The sequence below is a fragment of the Pristis pectinata genome, chromosome 7 (genome assembly GCF_009764475.1).
Source record: "Pristis pectinata isolate sPriPec2 chromosome 7, sPriPec2.1.pri, whole genome shotgun sequence".
NCBI classification, from domain to species: Eukaryota; Metazoa; Chordata; class Chondrichthyes; order Rhinopristiformes; family Pristidae; genus Pristis; species Pristis pectinata.
Window position 1 is genome coordinate 2,001,377 of NC_067411.1, and position 18,944 is coordinate 2,020,320.

At 43.4% G+C, this 18,944-nt stretch overlaps 1 protein-coding gene across 1 annotated transcript in view; it reads right to left on the minus strand.

Moving 5' to 3' along the window:
* Positions 1 to 18,944, minus strand: part of LOC127572475 (coiled-coil domain-containing protein 152-like) — an 87,615-nt gene that overhangs the window by 8,397 nt on the left and 60,274 nt on the right. The window contains exons 5-7 of the mRNA XM_052019797.1: positions 17,390 to 17,454; positions 9,755 to 9,857; positions 1,353 to 1,480 (exon numbers count right to left, since the gene is read on the minus strand). Coding sequence (XP_051875757.1) covers positions 1,353 to 1,480; positions 9,755 to 9,857; positions 17,390 to 17,454 — 296 coding nt within the window. The remainder of the gene's footprint in view (positions 1 to 1,352; positions 1,481 to 9,754; positions 9,858 to 17,389; positions 17,455 to 18,944) is intronic.

Consider the following 18,944-nt stretch of genomic DNA (forward strand, 5'->3'; position numbering starts at 1 on the left):
TGTCCAAATACCTTTTCAACCTTGTAGTTATATCTATCTCTACCACTTCCTTTGGCAGCTTGTTCCATAAAACCACCACCCTCTGTGTGAAAAACCTGCCCCTCAGGTCTCCTTTAAATTTCTGCCCTCTCACCTTAAACCTGTGCCCTCTAGTTTTAGACTCCCTCACCCTGGGAAAAAGATCCTGACTACTCTATCTATGCTCCTCATAATTTTATAAACCTCTGAAGGTCAATCCTCAACCTCCTACGTTACAGTGAGAATAAACCCAGCCTATCCAATCTCTCCTTATCAGCCCTCCATTTCAGGCAACATCCTGTGAATCTCTTCTGCACTCTTTCGAATGCTACCACATCCTTCCGATAGTGCAGCGACCAGAACTGTACACAACACTCCCTTTCTGCAGCTTAAAATTAACTTGTTTTCTCACCCACCCACCCGAGACATTCTCTCTTCTCTCCTCTTCCATCAGGTAGAAGATACAGGAGCCTGAGGGCACGTACCATCAGACTTAAGGACAGCTTCTACCCCACGGTGATAAGACTATTGAACGGTTCCCTTATACGATAAGATAGGCTCTGATCTCATGATCTACCTTGTTGTGACCTTGCACCTTAATGCACTGCACTTTCTCTGTAGCTGTGACACTTTACTCTGTACTGTTATTGTTTTTACCTGTACTACATCAATGCACTCTGTACTAACTCAATGTAACTGCACTGTGTAGTGAATTGACCTGTACGATCGGTATGCAAGACAAGTTTTTCACTGTACCTCGGTACAAGTGACAATAAACCAATACCAACACATTTCTTGTTCTGTCAAAGGATTTTTGACCTGAAGGGGTAATCCTGTTTCTCTTTCCACAGATGCTGCCAGACCTACTGAGTGTGTTGTGTTTTTATTTCAGGTTTTCAGCAACTGCAGTTTTTTATGATTTTCAGTCAATTTCCAGGGAGAGGGATGGAGTTATGGTTTGGCAATGGAGATGCCAAAATGAATATCACAATTTTGGTCTCTCCCATAGTTAGATGAAGAAATTTCAACTCATTCAGTAATGAATGTCAGAAAAGCAGTGTGACAATTCATAAAGTGAAGACATTGAGATCTGTGGTGATGAAGTGGAGCCCTGTGTCACTGAGTGGAAACTAATGCAGTATTTATGGATAATGTTGCTGAAGGGCTGCTATATGGCTCAGACACTGCCATCTTTACCCATCAATCCCTTTGGGAAGAACCCTTGGTATCCCCACACCTCTTCTCCTGCCCCACCTCACCTCCTTCAGTAACAGGCTGAAGCTATGTAGGCAAGGTCTATTTTACATGATGATTAACAACAATTCTGTGCTTACCTCCATTTGCAACTTGATAATCTCCCTTTGCTTTTCCCTCTCTTGAGAACATATCTGTCTGTTCAGTAGCTGAATCTCTGTTTCCTTTTTGTCAATAATTCTGTTGAGTTCTGCCTCCTTTATTTCAACTGGCAAAATGAAATTACAAATTAATACAGCAGAAGTATGTCAAAGCGAAGAAACAAAGTAAATAGGAGCAGGGAATAGGCCATTCAGCCCTTCAAGCCTGCTCCACCATTCATTACTAACATGGCTGATCGTCTGTCTCAAAAATATGTTCCCGCTCTCTTTCCAAAGCCCTTGACATTTCTTGTCTAGGAATTTATGCAACTCCCTCTTAAATGTATTCAGCAACTTGGCCTCTACAGTCCACAGTGTAAGAAATCATCAAAGTCTCTTGCAGTGAAGGCCAATCTTACCGTGTAACTGCTCAATTGCTTGCTCCACGTGTATCTTTGCTTTGTACGTTTTCCAATCTATTAGCTTTGTAAATAAAACTCTGCCTTTCTGTTTCTCATACCAGTGGTATAATTCACATTTATCCACATTATACTGCCTCTGCCATGTATTTGCCCACTTACTCAACGTCAAAATCATCTTGACGGCTCTTTGTTTACTTTTCACAACTCAATCCCACCCAGTTTAGTGCTGTCGGAATATTAGAAACATTACATTCTTACATTAGTCACTCTCCAGTCGACAGGAGCTATTCTATAATCTGTAGAATTTGAAAGGTGACAACCAATTGCCTCCCCTATTTCCACGGCTGCTACTTTTGGGATGAAGTTTATTCGGCCTTGCGGACTTAGCGATTCACAGTGTCATCAGTGTCACTAACGTCTCCGTCATTAGTTTTTTACTAACGCTAATTTCTACTTCATTAGATTCTTGGTTCAGGGGCATTGCTGGAAGGGTTGTGTGTCCTTGGTGGAGATAGAACACATGATACATTCTCCTGTCTCTGTCTGTAATAGATGTCCTTCTTTTCCTTTTCACATACGTAGATATTTTTATGGGCCAGTTTTACACTCCTCGCAAGATTACTCTCATACTCTTGCTTCTCCCTCTCTTAGTCTAACTCTTGATCCTTTTTTGCTCTTTTCTAAGCTGCTCCCGATCCTTAGGCGGCTGCCTCTTCTGGCAACTTTACATCCCTCCTCTTTGGATCTGACATTCACGCATAAAATTCAATGGTCCAAAAATTCTTGGGTTAGAAATTCAGGCACAAAGATGCTGGAAATACTAGGGAAATTCACTCACAAATTGTGAAAAAAAAAGAGTCACTCCACAGTCCAGGGAGAGTACTGCTTTAGAGTCCAACTCGAATTCCAAGCATTTATACTACTCCTGAGCACCAACTTCTTGGACATACAAAAAATGTCAGAGAGCTTGCAGTACAGAGCAACACTCTTTGTTACCACTGTAACCACCCAGACACCCCAGATTAGCACACATTTCCCACTTTATTGCCTCTTTGAGCCTGCTGTGTGCCAGCATAACTACCATAGTGAATGCAATTTCAGATTATCCAACTGCAGCTAAACCAATGTTTTGTAGTTTACTTTTAAGAATTGTCTTTTTTCTTACTTTTGCTTTGGGCAGAAAGTGGATCTCACAGCACTGTTTTCCAGGAGTAATTGTTTAGGCAGAAGGTTGACCACATTGACTCCTGGGATTGCTGAATGGTTATAAGATGGAGGGAGGCCATTGGCCCATTGTGTCCCCTCCAGCTTGATGGAAGAGCAATCCAAATAGTCTCACTCCCCCTCCTTCTCCCCACAGCTCTTTTCAGATGCTATCCAGCTCCTTTTTGAATACAACAGTTGAATCTGGCTCCACTACTCCGAGGGTGCAATCCCAACCCCAACCATTCACTGTGTAAAGAAGAAGTTTCCTTGTGTCACTTTGGTTCTTTTACCAATTAAACTCATTTACACCCTCTCTTCCTGTCTCTCTTGCCAATGTTAACAGCTCCTCTCTATCAACTATCTAAATCTTTCAAGATTTTAAATATTTCTTAAATCATTTTGCAACCTCCTTTGTTCCAAGGAGAACAAGCCCATATTCTCCAGTCTATTTCCCGTACTCCAGTTCTTCATACCCGGAATCATGGTTATTAAGTTAAGTGGGTACCGCAAATAACTCCAGAGTAGGTGGTTAGAGCGGTACTAATGGCCATGTATGAGAGAATGGGTTATAAGGAAATACATGGGGAAATGGGACTGATGGGATGAGTACTGGCATAGACTTGATGAGCCAAATGGACTTCTACTAAGTCATGAGGAAATAGGAAAAAAATATATTAAATATTTGGAAAATATTTTGTTAAATCTACTCTGCACCATGTCCAAAAGTGAGACATCCAGAAATGGACAATGTATTCCAGATGCAGCCAATTCATCTTGACTTCCTTGCTCTTGAACTATATTGCATCCATTTATCCTGCCAGGAGAGATTAAGCAGACTAGGCCCATACATTTAGAAGAACGAAAGGGGATCTAGTTCTTCTGGAGCTTGAGAGGGTAGACGTGGAACTGATGTCTTCTCTAGGGTATTTAGAACCAGGGGTCACATTCAAAATAGGGAGTTGGCCACTCAGGGCTGAGATAAGAATTTTCCTTACCCAAGGATTAGTGAATCTTTGTAATCCTCTATCCAAGGAAGCTGTGAAGGCTCAGTCACTGCATATGTTCAAGATAGAGATCAAAAGATATTTGGATATTAAGGGATTCAAGAAATATGGGTCAGAGCAGAAAAACTGCACTGAGATAAAACGATAAATGATCTTATTGAATGGCAGAGCAGCTATGAAGAGCTGAATAATCTGACACTGCTATTTAGAACCATAGAACAATACAGGCCCTTCGGCCCACAATGCTGTGCCAACCTTTAAACCACGCCTAATACTATCTAACCCCTTCCTCCCACATATATCTCTATCTTGAATTCCTCCATATGCTTATCTAACAATCTCTTGAACTCAACCGACGTATCAGCCTCCACCACCACCCCAGGCAGCACATTCCATGCACCAACCACTCTCTGGGTGAAAAACTTCCCTTTGATATCTCCCTTGAACTTCCCACCTGTTACTTTAAAGCCATGCCCTCTTGGTGCCCTGGGAAAGAGGCGCTGGCTGTCTATCTATTCCTCTTTAATATTTCTTATGTTCTTATAAATAAGTCTCTCCTCCACTTAGCAAACATTTACTTAATAAATCTTTGTTACAACAAAGGTTTTGTTTAATTTAATTTGCTTCTTAACAAAGGTTTTGTTAAGCAACAATGAATAGAAAGTATCTTTGCAGATCCTCTTTCAAACACAGGTCTGCAAAAACTAGTAACCTTGAACTGTTTTTGACCAGGTCAATGGGAAGGAGTCTATTAAATAAACAAGCTACAGTAAAACTCTGATAATTCAGCACACCAGGGGCTTTGCTGGTGCCAGATGGCAGATTTTATGGACTATTGAATGTAATTTCTATTAATACCCCAACACTCTTTTAATTAATTTGTTTTTAGATATTACACAGTATGATAAATTTTCCAGTGAACCCAGTAAGTTGCAAGGGAGAGCAGGATGCAGGGACCCAGTGAGTGGAGAAGGAGTGCTGAAACCAGAGTTGAAAGAGAGTGTGGGAACCAGGGTCCTGGTGAGTGGAAAGGTGGCACAGCAGACATTACCTGGTGAGCCAGATGCTGAACCATCAGGATTTCTGAATGGTTGGACAACGAACGATCTGAAGTTCACTGAATTTCAAATGGGGAGAAAAACACTCTTGAGCACTTGCAATCTTCCATCCGGCAATAACGGTGATTTGATGAGTGACTTGTATGTTTCAGTTTGTCAAAGCAAGTGAAATTTGCTTTTGATTTACCACACCCTTACTGGGAGGGGATTGACCAGCTTCTGACATTTCTGACCATCCACAGCAGCTGGTAGCTAGAGGCTACCACTAAAGTAGCAAACAACAGATTTACCAGCACAATATCTAATTGTAGTGCTTTCAGTTTCTGGATTTGCTGATGTTTTTGGAACATATTCACCGTGAAAGGGGAAAATGTCAGAGTCTGACCATTTCTTCCACAAAACCAATTGTGGCTGAGTGATCTGGAAGCAGGTGCACGTGCTTATCTCCATCCCTGCTGAGTAGGACTCATGAAGTTGCTTCCATTGTTCATCACATGCAACTCTGGAAGACCATGTGTAGCAACTACCATTCTCATGTTGAAATATAAAGTAACCTGGGAACTGCTTTTATGCACTTATTCAATGGTCCCACAAGGTCATGTTGCAGTTGTTTAAAACTTTGGTTAGTCCACATTCAGAGTACTGTGTGTAGTTCTGGTCATCACATTACAGGAAAGATGTGGAGGCTTTGGCAAGGGTGCAGAAGTGGTTCACCAGGATATTGCCTCGATTCGAGAGGATGATCTATGAGGAGAGGATGGACAAACTTGGATTGTTTTCTTTGCAGCGTTGGAGGCTGCGGAGTGACCTTATAGAAGTTTATAAAATTATGAGAAGCATAGATTGGGTAGATAGAGTCTTTTTCCCAGGGTGGAAATCTCAAATACTAATCGCCCTGTTATAAGAAAGACATCATTAAATCGGAAAGAGTGCAGAGAAGATTTACGAAGATGCTGCTAGGACTCGAGGGCCTGAGTTATTGGGCAGACTAGGACTTTATTCCTTGGAACACAGGAGATTGAGGGGTGAATTTATAGAAGTGTATAAAATCATGAGGGGTATAGCTAGGATGAATGCACAGTCTTTTTCCCAGGGACAGGGAACTAAAAACTAGAAGGCACAGGTTTAAGGTGCGAGGTGAAAGATTTAAAAGGGATCTGAGGGGCAAGCTCTTCATGTAGCAGGTGGTCTGTATATTGAATGAGCTGCCAGAGAAAGTGGTTGAGGCAGGTACAATAACAGCATTTAAAAGACATTTGGATTAGTACATGGATAGAAGAGGTTTAGAGGGATATGGGCAAACACAGGCAAAAGGCACTAGTTTGGTTGGCCTGGATGAGTTGGGCCGAATGGCCTGTTTCCATGCTGTAGTACTCTATGACTCTGGAAGGCATAGCTTTAAGTTGAGAGGGGAAAGTTTAAAGGGGACTTACGAGGCAAGTTTTTTTATTTACACAGAGAGTGGTGGGTGCCTGGAATGTGCTGTCTGGGGTGATATGAGGCAGATATGACACTAAGTTTAAGAGGCATTTAGACAGGCACATGAATAGGCAGGGAATGGAGGGGTATGGATCATGTGCAGGCAGATGGGATTAGTTTAATTTGGCGTCATGGTCGGCACAGACACTGTGGGCTGAAGGGCCTGTTCCTGTGCTGTACCATTCAATGTCCTATGTTAAAATCCACATGTTCTCATCTATGATTTGTGCGTCCAAGGCCACAGATTGAGACGAGTATCTGATGGATTCTTATAATGTTCTTGATATTTCTAACATTCTCTCACGGTGTCCTCAAATGGTTTGTCTATTCAAAGCAACCAGACAGAACCTGTTTGCGACAAGATATCTGGATATCCTTCCTGCAGCTGTTTCAAAAATAACTGCTCCTGTGATGGGACAACAACTTTTGTTTGCCAAAGAACCACACTATCCTTGTTGCTTTGTTTGAATTTTTTTGGGAAATAAAGTAACAATGTCACCTTCATCCTTCCCTTTCGTGAAGAATGTGTTTGTACATTTCATCGTGGTAGTAAGCTGTGATTGGAGTACTGTCCATGTATTTCAGCTGTTGAACCCAGTATTGGTATCACATATAGAGGTGCATCCACCTTCTGATTGTCCTGTACACACTTGTACACAAGAACATAATGCTATGCAGCCAACATTAATGCCCATCTTTGTACTCCAGCTGAGGTCATCTACGGTATACCCTTGGATTCACCAAAATTCCTCTGAGGCTCATAGACCATCAAAATTTTAAAGTTCCAGCTTTTGTCTATGGATCTCAGCGGGTCAAGCAGCATCTAGGGGGGGAAGGAATTGTCAATGTTTCGGTTGAAACCCTGCATCAGGACTCATTCCTTTCCCCCCACAGAAGCTGTTCAGCCCACTGAGTTTGTCCAGCTGATTGTTTGAGCTCCAGATTGCAGCATCTGTAGTCTCATGTGTCTCCAGCTTTTGTCCCTCACCCTCCAACTGCTCCCATTCACTCATTGACCAGATAACTTTTTTATGGATTATCCCCATGGTCACCCCGGGTTTACCCTCTTCCTGTAGAAGAGGGATGAGAGACATCCCTCTCTCTCAGCCACCCTGCCGTTTAACCAGCTTTTTTAGTCTCCTTCCCAGTTCTTACGGTCTTTGACCTGAAATGTTAATTTTTGTATGTCTTCCCACAGATGAAGCCTACACCTGCTGAGTATTTCCAGTACTTTGTTTTTGTTTTAGATCCTCAGCATCTGCAGTTTTCTTTGATTTTTCAGTTTAAGGTGAGTATTAATCACTGACTATGCCTTTCAAAATTTGTCCAACTCAATCTGCTGGTCAAGATTGTGAAGATTTGTCCCTTTTCGAACCAAGTAAATAAATCATTAATATCTTTGTTGACTATTATTGAATAATCTCCAGAGATCCTGATGGTGCCATCTTTCTTCATTACAGGAACAGTGACTCCTCAGCACTTTCACAACGTTTTCCTTTATGCTGTGAAGTACAGGTTGTGCCTTCTCCTTCAGATGAATCTTGTCTTCCATATTTTGAAAGGTACCAAATTCATCAAAAACATCTCAGGAAACTTGCCATATGAGGAGAGTTTGAGTAGACCGGGACTGCATTCTCCAGAGTTTAGAAGAATGAGAGATAATCTCTTTGAAACTTACAAAACTCCACGGCTCAACAGGCTGGTTTGCAGGGAGAATATTTCCCCTGGCTGAGGAGTCTAGAACCAGGCAAGCACATTTTCAAAATAAGGGATTGGCCTCTTAGGACTGAGATGAGGAAAAATTCCTTTGCTCAGATGGTGCTGAATCTTTGGAATTCTTTAGCCCATTGGGCTGTGGAGTCATTGATTGCAGTCAGAAAAAAGATCAAAGGATTTCTAGATACTAAGGAAATTAGGGGATATGTAGGTAGTGCACAATGCTATTACAGTGCCAGAGACCCAGGTTCAATTCTGGCCACTGTCTGTAAGGAGTTTATACGTTTTCCCCGTGTGTCTGTGTGCGTTTCCTCGGGGTGCTCCAGTTTCTTCCCACATTCCAATGAGGTACGATTTAGGAAGTTATGGGCATGCTATGTTGGCGCTGGAATCGTGGCAACACTTGCAGGCTGCCCCCAGAAAACCCTACGCAAAAGATGCATTTCACTGTGTGTTTCAATGCACGTGACTAATAAAGATATCTTAAAAATCTTCGTGCAGGAAAATGGAGGTGAGACAAAAGGTCAGCCATGATCATGATGAATGGTGGAGAAGATTCAAAGGACTAGATGGCCTACTCTTGCTCCTGCTTATTATATTATTGTGTTAAGATGGATGAGTTAATGGTACAAAGAGAAATAAATGGTTATAATCTGACAGCCATGACAGAGATGCAGCTGACCAAGGCTGGGAATTGAATATTCAGGGGTATTTGACATTTTAGGAGGAAAGGCAGAAAGAAAAAGGGGCAGCTCCAAGGGGTGAGATCACTGCAGTGGAGAACAATGAGTCTGGTTCAGAATTTCAAGGTGTAGAATCAATTCTAATGGAGATCAGAAATAGTAAATGTGAGAAGTCAGTGTTAGGAGTAATCTGGTATATAAAAGGGAAGAGACTAGTTAAAGCAAGTGTTGGTCCTTTAGCTCATGAGACTGGGGAATTAATAACATAGAATTAATAACACAGATTCTAAATAATTTAGGAATGGTGTTCACAGTAAAAGATGCTAAAAATATCCCAATGATATGAGATAATTAAGGGACAAAAGGGAACGAGGAACTTTAAACAATCTCGATCACTCAAAAAAAATTACTGGGTGAACGAATTGAGCTGAAGGCCTGAGACCTGATGGCCCACATCCTGCGGTTTTAGAGGGAGCAGCTGTTGAAGAAGCGGTGGCTTTGGCTGTAATCTCCCAACATTCCCTGGATTTTGGAGAATTCTCAGAGGATTGAAAACTGCAAATGTAACACCACTATTTAAGAAAGTAGGATAATATGTGCCAATTAGCCGAAAGTCTGTCATTGTGGAATGCTGGGATTAAGGAGATCACAGAAGGATATTTAGAAAATCATTAGAAAATCACTGGAGTCCAAAATGTTTTACGAATGGGAAATTGTGCTTTACAAATGTTGTGGTGTACTTCAATCCAGGGGTTTGGCTTCTTTTGTTTGTTGAAGTGAACAAGAAGAGGAATGTGAGCAGATATCACGACTGATATCCAAAAACGTACTTACATTGCCTGTTCAAGTTTTGCTGAATCTCAGCACGCTCTGCCTCTTGCTCCTGCTCCCTTGTTTTCACCTGTAACAGCAACCTCTCCACATGTCGTTTTTCCTCCTGTAAGTATATTGTGATGAGGCTCAGAGCCATACATTTCCACTTGACAGAACCAACAAAGTACGTAGCAACTTAGACTTTCAACTGCCATTGCAGGAAATCCCTGGCTTAAATCTGCAGAGCTTCACACCAATAGCAATCTGGGGGTGGGGGGGGGGGTGGTGGGGTTACAACTAGTCAGAAGCTAAAACAAACCAGACCCATAAATTCCATGAGAATAGGGTAGGTCAGAGGCTGGATATTAGAGTCCTAGAAGCATATTGCACAGAAAAAGGCCCTCTGACCCACCATGTCCATGCTGACCATCAAGGGACTGCTCTTTCCGCAACTCCCTAGTTCACTCCTCCCACCCTATCCCATTCCCACCCCGGAAACTTTCCACTGCCCCCACCATCCCCCCACCCCCATAGATGCCACACCTGCCCCTACATCACTTCCATCACCTCCATCCAGGGACCCAAACAGTCCTTTCAGATGAGACAGAGACTCACCTGCACCTCCCTTAATATTATCGACTGCATTCAGTGCTCCAAGTGTGGCCTCCTCTACATTGGTGAAACCAAACGCAGACTAGGTGACCGTTTCACAGAACACCTGCTCTCTGTACGTAACCGCGATCTGCATCTCCTCATTGCCGGTCACTTCAACTCCCCCTCCCACACTATCACTGATATGTCAGTCCTCAGCCTCCTCCACTGCCGGGAGAATTCCAAGCACAAACTGGAGGAACAGCTCCTCATTCTCCCACTTTAGGTAATCCCCACCCCCCACCACCACCACCATGCTTCTTCTCTTCCCATTCCTAGCCTGTTTTGTTCATCCTTTTTGTTCCTCTCTCTCCTTACCTGTGACCCATCCCCCGGTGGATCTGCTCTCCCCTCCTCCCCCACACCTGCCTATCACCATCTATTACCTGCATCTACCTACCACCACCCTGTGCCCAGCCCGCCTCCCCTCTTCTGTCCACCTATCACTGCTCTGCTTTTCCCTCCTATATATTGGGCTTCCCCTTTTCCTATCTTCAATCCTGGAGAAGGGTCCTGACCCGAAACGTTGACCACCTGCTTTTCTCCACGGATGCTGCCTGGCCTGCTGAGTTCCTCCAGCGTCATCGTGTTTTAATCAGAGTTTGAGCAGGTTGGGATACTTTTCACTGGAGCGTAGGAGAATGTGGGGTGATCTTATAGAGGTGTATAAAATTATGAGGGGCATAGTTAGGGTCAATGTGCACAGTCTTTTTCCCAGGGTTGGAGAATCAAGAACTAGAGAGCATAGGTTTACGGTGAGAGGGGAGAGATTTAATAGGAACCTGAGGGGCAACCTCTTCACCGAGAGGGTAGTCAGTATATGGAATGAGCTGCCAGAGGAAGTGGTTGAGGCAGCTACATTAACAACATTTAAAACGTACTTGGACAGGTACATGGAGAGGAAAGGTTTAGAGGATATGGGCCAAAAGCAGGCAAATGGGACTGGCTTAGATGGGAATCTTGGTCGGCATGGACCAGTTGGGCCGAAGGGCCTGTTTCCATGTTGTGTGACTCTATAACCTCTGCTAGATAGGAAAAGTTTCTTACCATCTACCTTGACTATGCCCATCATAATTTTGTACACCTCCATCAAATTACCCCTCAGCCTACTCTTCTCCAAGGAAAACAATACTAGCCTCTCCAGTCTCTGCTCATAACTGAAATATTCCATCACAGGAAACCTCCTGGTGAATGTCCTCTGCATCCTCTCCAATAAAATCATGTCCTTCCCACAATGTAGCAACAAGAACTGCACAAAATATTCCATCTGTGGCCTAGCCTATGTTTTATAAAGTTTTTCTCCCTTGTCCTATACTCCATGCTCCAGCTAATGAAGACAAGCATCCCGTTTACCATCCTCACTGCCCTATCATCTGATACTGCCACCTTCAGGGATCTTTGGACATACACATAAGTCCCTTTGTTCCCCTATACTCCCTTGGGCCCAACCATTCATGGTAGAAGTCCACACAACTATCAGAATTGGAATTGGTTTATTATTGTCACGTACCGAGGTAGAGTGAAAAACTTGTCTTGCATACTGTTCACACAGACTAATTCATTACACAGTGCATTGAGGGAGTACAAGGTAAAACAATACAGAATGTAAAGTATTACAGCTACAGAGTAAATGTAGTGCAGGTAGACAATAAGGTGCAAGGTCATTAACAAGGTTGATTGTGAGGTCCCCATTTTATTGTAATAGGGAACCGTTCAATAATCTTATTACAGTGGGATACAAGCTGTCCTTAAGCCTGGTGGTACGTGCTTTCAGGCTTTTGTATCTTCTGCCTGATGGGAGAGGGGAGAAGAGAGAATGTCCGGGGTGCGTGGGGTCTTTGATTATGCTGGCTGCTTTACCAAGGCAGCGAGATGTATAGACAGAGCCCATGGAGGGGAGGTTGGTTTCCATGATGTGCTGGGCTGTGTCCACAACTCTCTACAGTTTCTTGCGGTCCTGGGCAGAGCAGTTGTCATACTAAGCTGTGATACATCCAGATAGGATGCATCGATACATGTTGGTGAGTGTCAAGGGGGACATGCCAAATTTCTTTAGCCTCCTGAGGAAGTCAAGGTGCTGGTGAACTTTCTTGGCTGTAGCATCTATGTGGTTGGACAAGGACAGGTTATTGGTGATGTTCACTCCAAGGAACTTGAAGCTCTCAACCCTCTCGACCTCAGCACTGTTGATGTAGACAGGTGCATGTGCACCGTCCGCCTTCCTGAAGTCAATAACCAGCTCTTTTGTTTTGCTGACATTGAGGGAAAAGCTGTTGTCATGACACCATGTCACTAAGCTCTATATCTCTTTCCTGTACTTTGACTCATCGTTATTTGAGATACGGCCCACTACGGTGGTATCATCTGCAAATTGTAGACGGAATTAGAGCAGAATCTGGCCACGCAGACATGAGTGTATAGGGAGTAGAGTAGGGGGCTGAGGATTTAGCCTTGTGGGGCACCAGTGTTGTGAATAATCGTGCAGGAGGTGTTGCTGCCTATCCTCACTGATTGTGGTCTGTTGGTCAGGAAGTCAAGGATCCATTTGCAGAGGGAGATGTTGAGTCCCAGGTCTCGGAGTTTGGAGATGAGTTTGCTTGGAATTATAATAATGAAGGCAGAGCTGTAGTCAATAAACAATAGTCTGTCCATCACATTACACATCAGGATAAAATTGCATTTACCATTGCCCTACCCAATTTACCAGCTGATGGATATTATTCTGTAGCCTACGACTACTCTCCTATCAACAATTACTTTTTGTGTCATCAGTAAACTTACTAGTCATACTTTTACATTCATATCTAAGTTGCTGATGTCTTGTAAGAATATGTAGATAGTCCAACTAGGGTTGAGGCTGTACGAGACCTTATATTGGGGTAAGAGCCTGGCTAGGTGATCGGAGTTTCAGTGGGGGAACAGTTTGGGAAGAGTGATCATAATTCCACAAGTTTTAAGATAGTTATGGATAGGGATAAGACTGGTTCATGGGTGAACGTGCTAAATTAGCGGAAGGCTAATTACAACAGTATTAGGCAGGAACTGGGGAAAGTAGATTAGGAGCAGCTGTTTGAGGTTGAATCCAGATCTGATGCTCCTTAAAGGTCAGCTGGTTAGAGTTCAGGGCCAGCATGTTCCCATGAGGATGAAAAATAAGGATGGTAAGATTTGGGAAAGTTTAGTCAAAAAGGAAAAGGAAGCATAAGGTTTAGGAGGCTGAAATCAGACGGCTTTTGAGGAATATAATGGAAGCAGGAAAGAACTTCAATGAAGATTTAGAGGAGGGCTTAAAAGGGCCATGAAATGTCCTTAGGAAGTAGGATTTAAAGAGAATCCCAAGGCATTATATGCATATGTCAGGAGCAAGATGGTAGCTAGGGAATAGGTACCATCTACTCAATGACAATGGAGGGAACACACGTGCAGCCAGAGGAAATGGGTGAAGTCTTTAATGAGTACTTCACATTGATATTCATCAAGAAGGACAATGATGACACTGAGATTACGGAAGGGTGCGTTGATATTCTAGGGTACGTTGATATTTAGTGTGCACTGAGAAACATTATGGTGGATAAGTCCCTAGGGCCTAATGGAATTATCCCAGGAGACTGAGGGAGGCATTGTATCCTCTTTAGTCACAGGCAAGGTCCCAGAAGACTGTTGAATAGCCAATGTTGTTCCTTTGTTGCAACAGCAACAAGCCAGGCAATTATAGCTGAGCCTTACATCAGTAGTAGGAAAATTATTGGAAAAAAATTGGCAAGGTCGCTTGTGGTAGGCTGATTCAGAAGATTAATTCACATGGGATCCACGGTGAATCAGTAAGTTTGATACAAAATTGCCTTGGTCATAGAAGTCAGAAGGTTAGTGGTGGAGAGGTTTTTCTCTGATTCGTTGTCTATGACCAGTGGTGTTCCACAAGGATCAGTGCTGGGACCTCTGTTATTTGTGATATATATAAATGATCTGGATAAAATTGTAGGTGAGCTGATTAGTAATTTTGCAGACAATGCAAAATTGGTGGACTTGTGGATAGTGAGGAAGGTTGTCAAATGATACAGCAAGACATAACTCAGTTGGAGATTTGGGCAGAGCAATGGCAGATGCAGTTAAGTGTGAGGTGTTTTGGGAGGTCAAGTGCCAGAGGCATTGATGTACAAAGGGATCTTGGGGTGCAAGTCCATAGCTCTCTGAAAGTGGCAACACATGTACAGTGGTAAAGAAGGCGTACGACATGCCTGCTTTCATCAGTCGGGGAATTAAGTATAAAAGATGGAATGTCATGTTGCAGATGTATACAACTTTGGTTAGGCTACATTTGGAGTAATGTTTGCAGATTTGGTTGCCACATTATAGGAAGGATGTGGAGGCTTTGGAAAGGGTGCAGAAGACGTTCACCAGGATGTTGCCTGGATGGAGTTTATTGGATAATCTCAAATTATTTTTACTGGAGCATCGAAGGCTGAGGGATGATCTGATAGAAGTTTATAAAATTATGAGAGGCATAGGTAGGGTATATGGAGTCTTTTTCCAAGGATGGAAAGGTCAAATACTAGAGGGCAAAGTTTAAAGGTGAGAGGGGGATAATTTAAAGGGTATGTGCAAGGCTGTTTTTTTTTTACACAGAGTGGTAGATGCCTGGAACGTGCTGACAGAAGAAATGGTGGAAGCTGATACGAAAGCAATGTTTAGGAGGCATTTCGTCAGCCACGTCGACAGGCAGGGAACAGAGGGATGCACTCCATTTTCAAGCAGATGGGATTAGTTTAGATTGCCATCTGGATAGTTTCTTGCGGTCTTGGGCAGAACAATTGCCATACCAAATCATGATGCATTCCAATAAACATAGAACATGGAGCAGTACAGCAAAGGAACAGGCCCTTCAGACACCTACGTTAGACTATTGTTTATTGACTACAGCTCCACCTTCAATACTATAATTCCAAGCAAACTCATCACCAAACTCCGAGACCTGGGACTCAACACCTGCCTCTGCAACTGGATCCTTGGCTTCCTGACCAACAGACCGCAATCAGTGAGGATAGGCAGCAACACCTCTGGCACGATTATCCCCAGCACTGGTGCCCCACAAGGCTGCGTCCTCAGCCCCCTACTCTACTCCTTATACACTCACGACCGCGTGGCCAGATTCTGCTCTAACTCCATCTACAAGTCTGCAGATGACACCACCATAGAGGGCCGAATCTCAAATAACAATGTGTCGGAGTACGGGAAGGAGATAGAGAGCCTAGTGACATGGTGTCATGACAACAGCCTTTACTTCAATCTCAGCAAAACAAAGGAGCTGGTCATTGACTTCAGGAAGGAAGGGTGGTGCACATGGCCCTGTCTACATCAATGGTGCTAAGGTCAAGAGGGTTGAAAGCTTCAGGTTCCTAGGAGTGAACATCACCAGTAGCCTGTTCTGGTCCAACCACTTAGAAGCAATGGCCAAGAGAGCTCACTGGCACCTCTAATTCCTCAGGAGGCTAAAGAAATTTGGCATGTCCCCTTTGACGCTCACAAACTTTTATCAATGCACCACAGAAAGCATCCTATTGGGGGGATATGGACATTGTGTAAGCAGAAGGGATTAGCTTAGTTAGGCATTTAACTAAATTAGTTCGGCACAGCATCATGGGCCGAAGGGCCTGTTCCGTGTTCTCTATTTATTGGAATGCATCACACCTTGGTACGGCAACTGTTCTGCCAAGACCGCAAGAAACTGCAGAGTTGTGGACACAGCTCAGGACATCATGGAAACCAGCCTCCCCTCCATGGACTCTTAGTCTACACTTCTCGCTGCATCAATAAAGCAGCCAACGTAATCAAAGACCCCACCCAGCCCAGACATCCTCTCTTCTCCCCCCTCCCATCAGGCTGAAAATACAAAAACCTGAAAGCGTGTACCACCAGGCTCAAGGACTGATGTTATAAGACTATTATAACATTCCCAGGGCTGAATTGGTGGCCACAAGAGGACAGGTTTAAGGTGCCGGGGAGTAGATATAGAGGAGATGTCAGGGGTAAGTTTTTTACTCAGAGAGTGGTGAGTGCATGGAATGGGCTGCCAGCAACAGTGGTGGAGGCTGATACGATAGGGTCTTTCAAGAGACTGTTAGATAGGTATATGGAGCTGAGTAAAATAGAAGGCTATGGGTAAGCCTAGTAATTTCTAGAGTAGGGACATGTTCGGCACAGCTTTGTGGGCCGAAGGGCCTGAATTGTGCTGTATTGTTCTATGTTCTATGAACGGTTCCCTATTACAGTAAGATGGACTTCACAATCTATCTCATAATGGCCTTGCACCTTATTGTCTGCCTGCATTACACTTTCACTGTAACACTGTATTCTGCATTCTATTATTGTTTTCTCTTGTACTACCTCGATGCACTGTTGTAATAAAATGATCCGTATGGGTGGCATGCAAAACAAAGTTATGTTGCAACTTTACAAAACACAACACTGGAAGAACCCAAAGCAGGTCACGCAGCATACGTGGAGGCAAAAGGTGTAAATTGACGTTTTGCTCAAGACCCTGCATCAGGACCTTGGGTCTCAACGAATGCTGCTTGACCTATTGTGTTCCAGCATTCTGCTTTTTGTTCCAGATTCCAGTATCTGCAGTCTCTTTTGTTTTATATCCAGCTTGGCCACAAAGTTAATAGAAATGTTTTGGTTAAAGCTGTAATCGAAGAGGTAATTTCCTAGATAGTAACAGTTAGAACTTTGAAAGAGTGGGATTAATATCAGCAGCTGGAGATGCAGGACTTCCTCTAGATACACAATAAAATCAATGTAAAAAAAAGTCAAACATAATGATAGTAGGTTATCAGGTGATAATCTGTACTTGGTATGCCAATCAGTGTGTTATATATTGGCATTATATATTGACATGTCAGGCTATTTATAAAAAAATCACAATTGTAGAAAGGTAATCCTCATCACTAGATTAGACAATCACAGAATAAAGACTGGTGTAAAGTTGCATTCTGAACATCCTACCTGTTCAACCATTTTTAACTTCTCTTCCAGAACCCTGATCCTTCTTTTCAAGTTTTCATTTTCATCTGCAAATACAGTGATTTTTAAAAATATATGACTTTATTTGAGTAGTAATTTCAAAACAGCTTGCTCAGGTTCTGCGTTTTGTTTGGATGCACTCTTTGCAAGCACTCATTCAGACACATGCACACGCTTACACAGACCTGTGGAAACCCAGAGACACTCTCCCCACAAACCAATGCTAACCCACACACATGCAAACCCACAAAAGCATGACACACATAAGCATCAATCCACCAGCCTCTACACAGACATAAAGCTCCTTCCTCATACAATTCATAAGTTTGTGGATGACTGAAAAAAAATTAGTGGTGTTATGGATAGCAAGAAAGGTTGTCTAAGGCTACAGCAGGATATGGATCAGTTGAAAAGTTGGGCAGAGCATTGGCACATAGAATTTAATTCTGACAAATGTGAGGTGATGCATTTTAGGAAATCAAATAGGGGTAGGACATAACAGTAAATGTTGATGAACAGAGAGACCTAGGGGTCCATGTCCACAGCTCCCTGAAAGCGGCAACACAGGTAGATAGTGTGGTGAAGAAAGCATGTGGCAAGGCTGTCTTCATGGTCAGGGTATAGAATATAAAATTAGGGACGTTATGTTTCAACTTTACTAAACGTTGGTTAGGCTGCACAGAATATTGTGTACAGACACAAGAGACAGCAGATGCTGTAATCTCAAGCAAAAAACAAACTGCTAGAGAAACTCGGCAGGTTGAGCAGCATCTATTGGGGGGAAGGAATTTGTTAACGTTTCGGGTCGAGACCCTCCATCAGGACTGAGAATGGAATGGGAAGATAGCCAGTATAAAGAGAAGAGGGGAAGGGTGAGATAGGGCCAGTGGATGACAGGTGAAGCGACAAGGGGTGAAGGATGATGGGCAGGTGGGGTAAGGGGAAGGGTAGAGTTAGGAGACAGGCAGGTGAGTGATGGGTGGAATGAGACAAAGGAAGGGCTGATGGAGCCAGGTCGGTGGAGCAGAGGATGAAGGTTGGAGACAACTGTTGGAGGATGATAAGCGGGGACATAAAGGCTACCAGTGCTGGAACCTGATAAGTAAGGAAGGTGATATTGGGAACCATCAGGTGAGAGGTGGAGCAGATGGAACCAAATGAGAGAAACAGGATCAGTGGTTGAAATGTGTGGGTAGCAGGTGGATGGAACCAGTGGGGAGAGGGGAAGGAAAATGGGTGATAGGGGACTGGAGGGAGGTGTACAGGAAAGGGGTCAAAAATGGGAGAACCTGGGGTGGATCAGAAGGTGAGAGAGAACTCAGGAGATCAGGGTTACCTGAAACTGGAAAATTCAATATTCATACCATTGGGTTGTAGACTACCCAGGTGGACTATGAGGTGCTGTTCCTCTAGTTTGCATTGGAACTCACCCTGGCAGTGGAGAAGGGCGATTGGGAATGGGAGTTGAGATGGCACGCAACCGGGAGCTCAGGAAGGCCACTGCAGAGAGAGCACAGGTGCTCTGCAAATCGGTTGC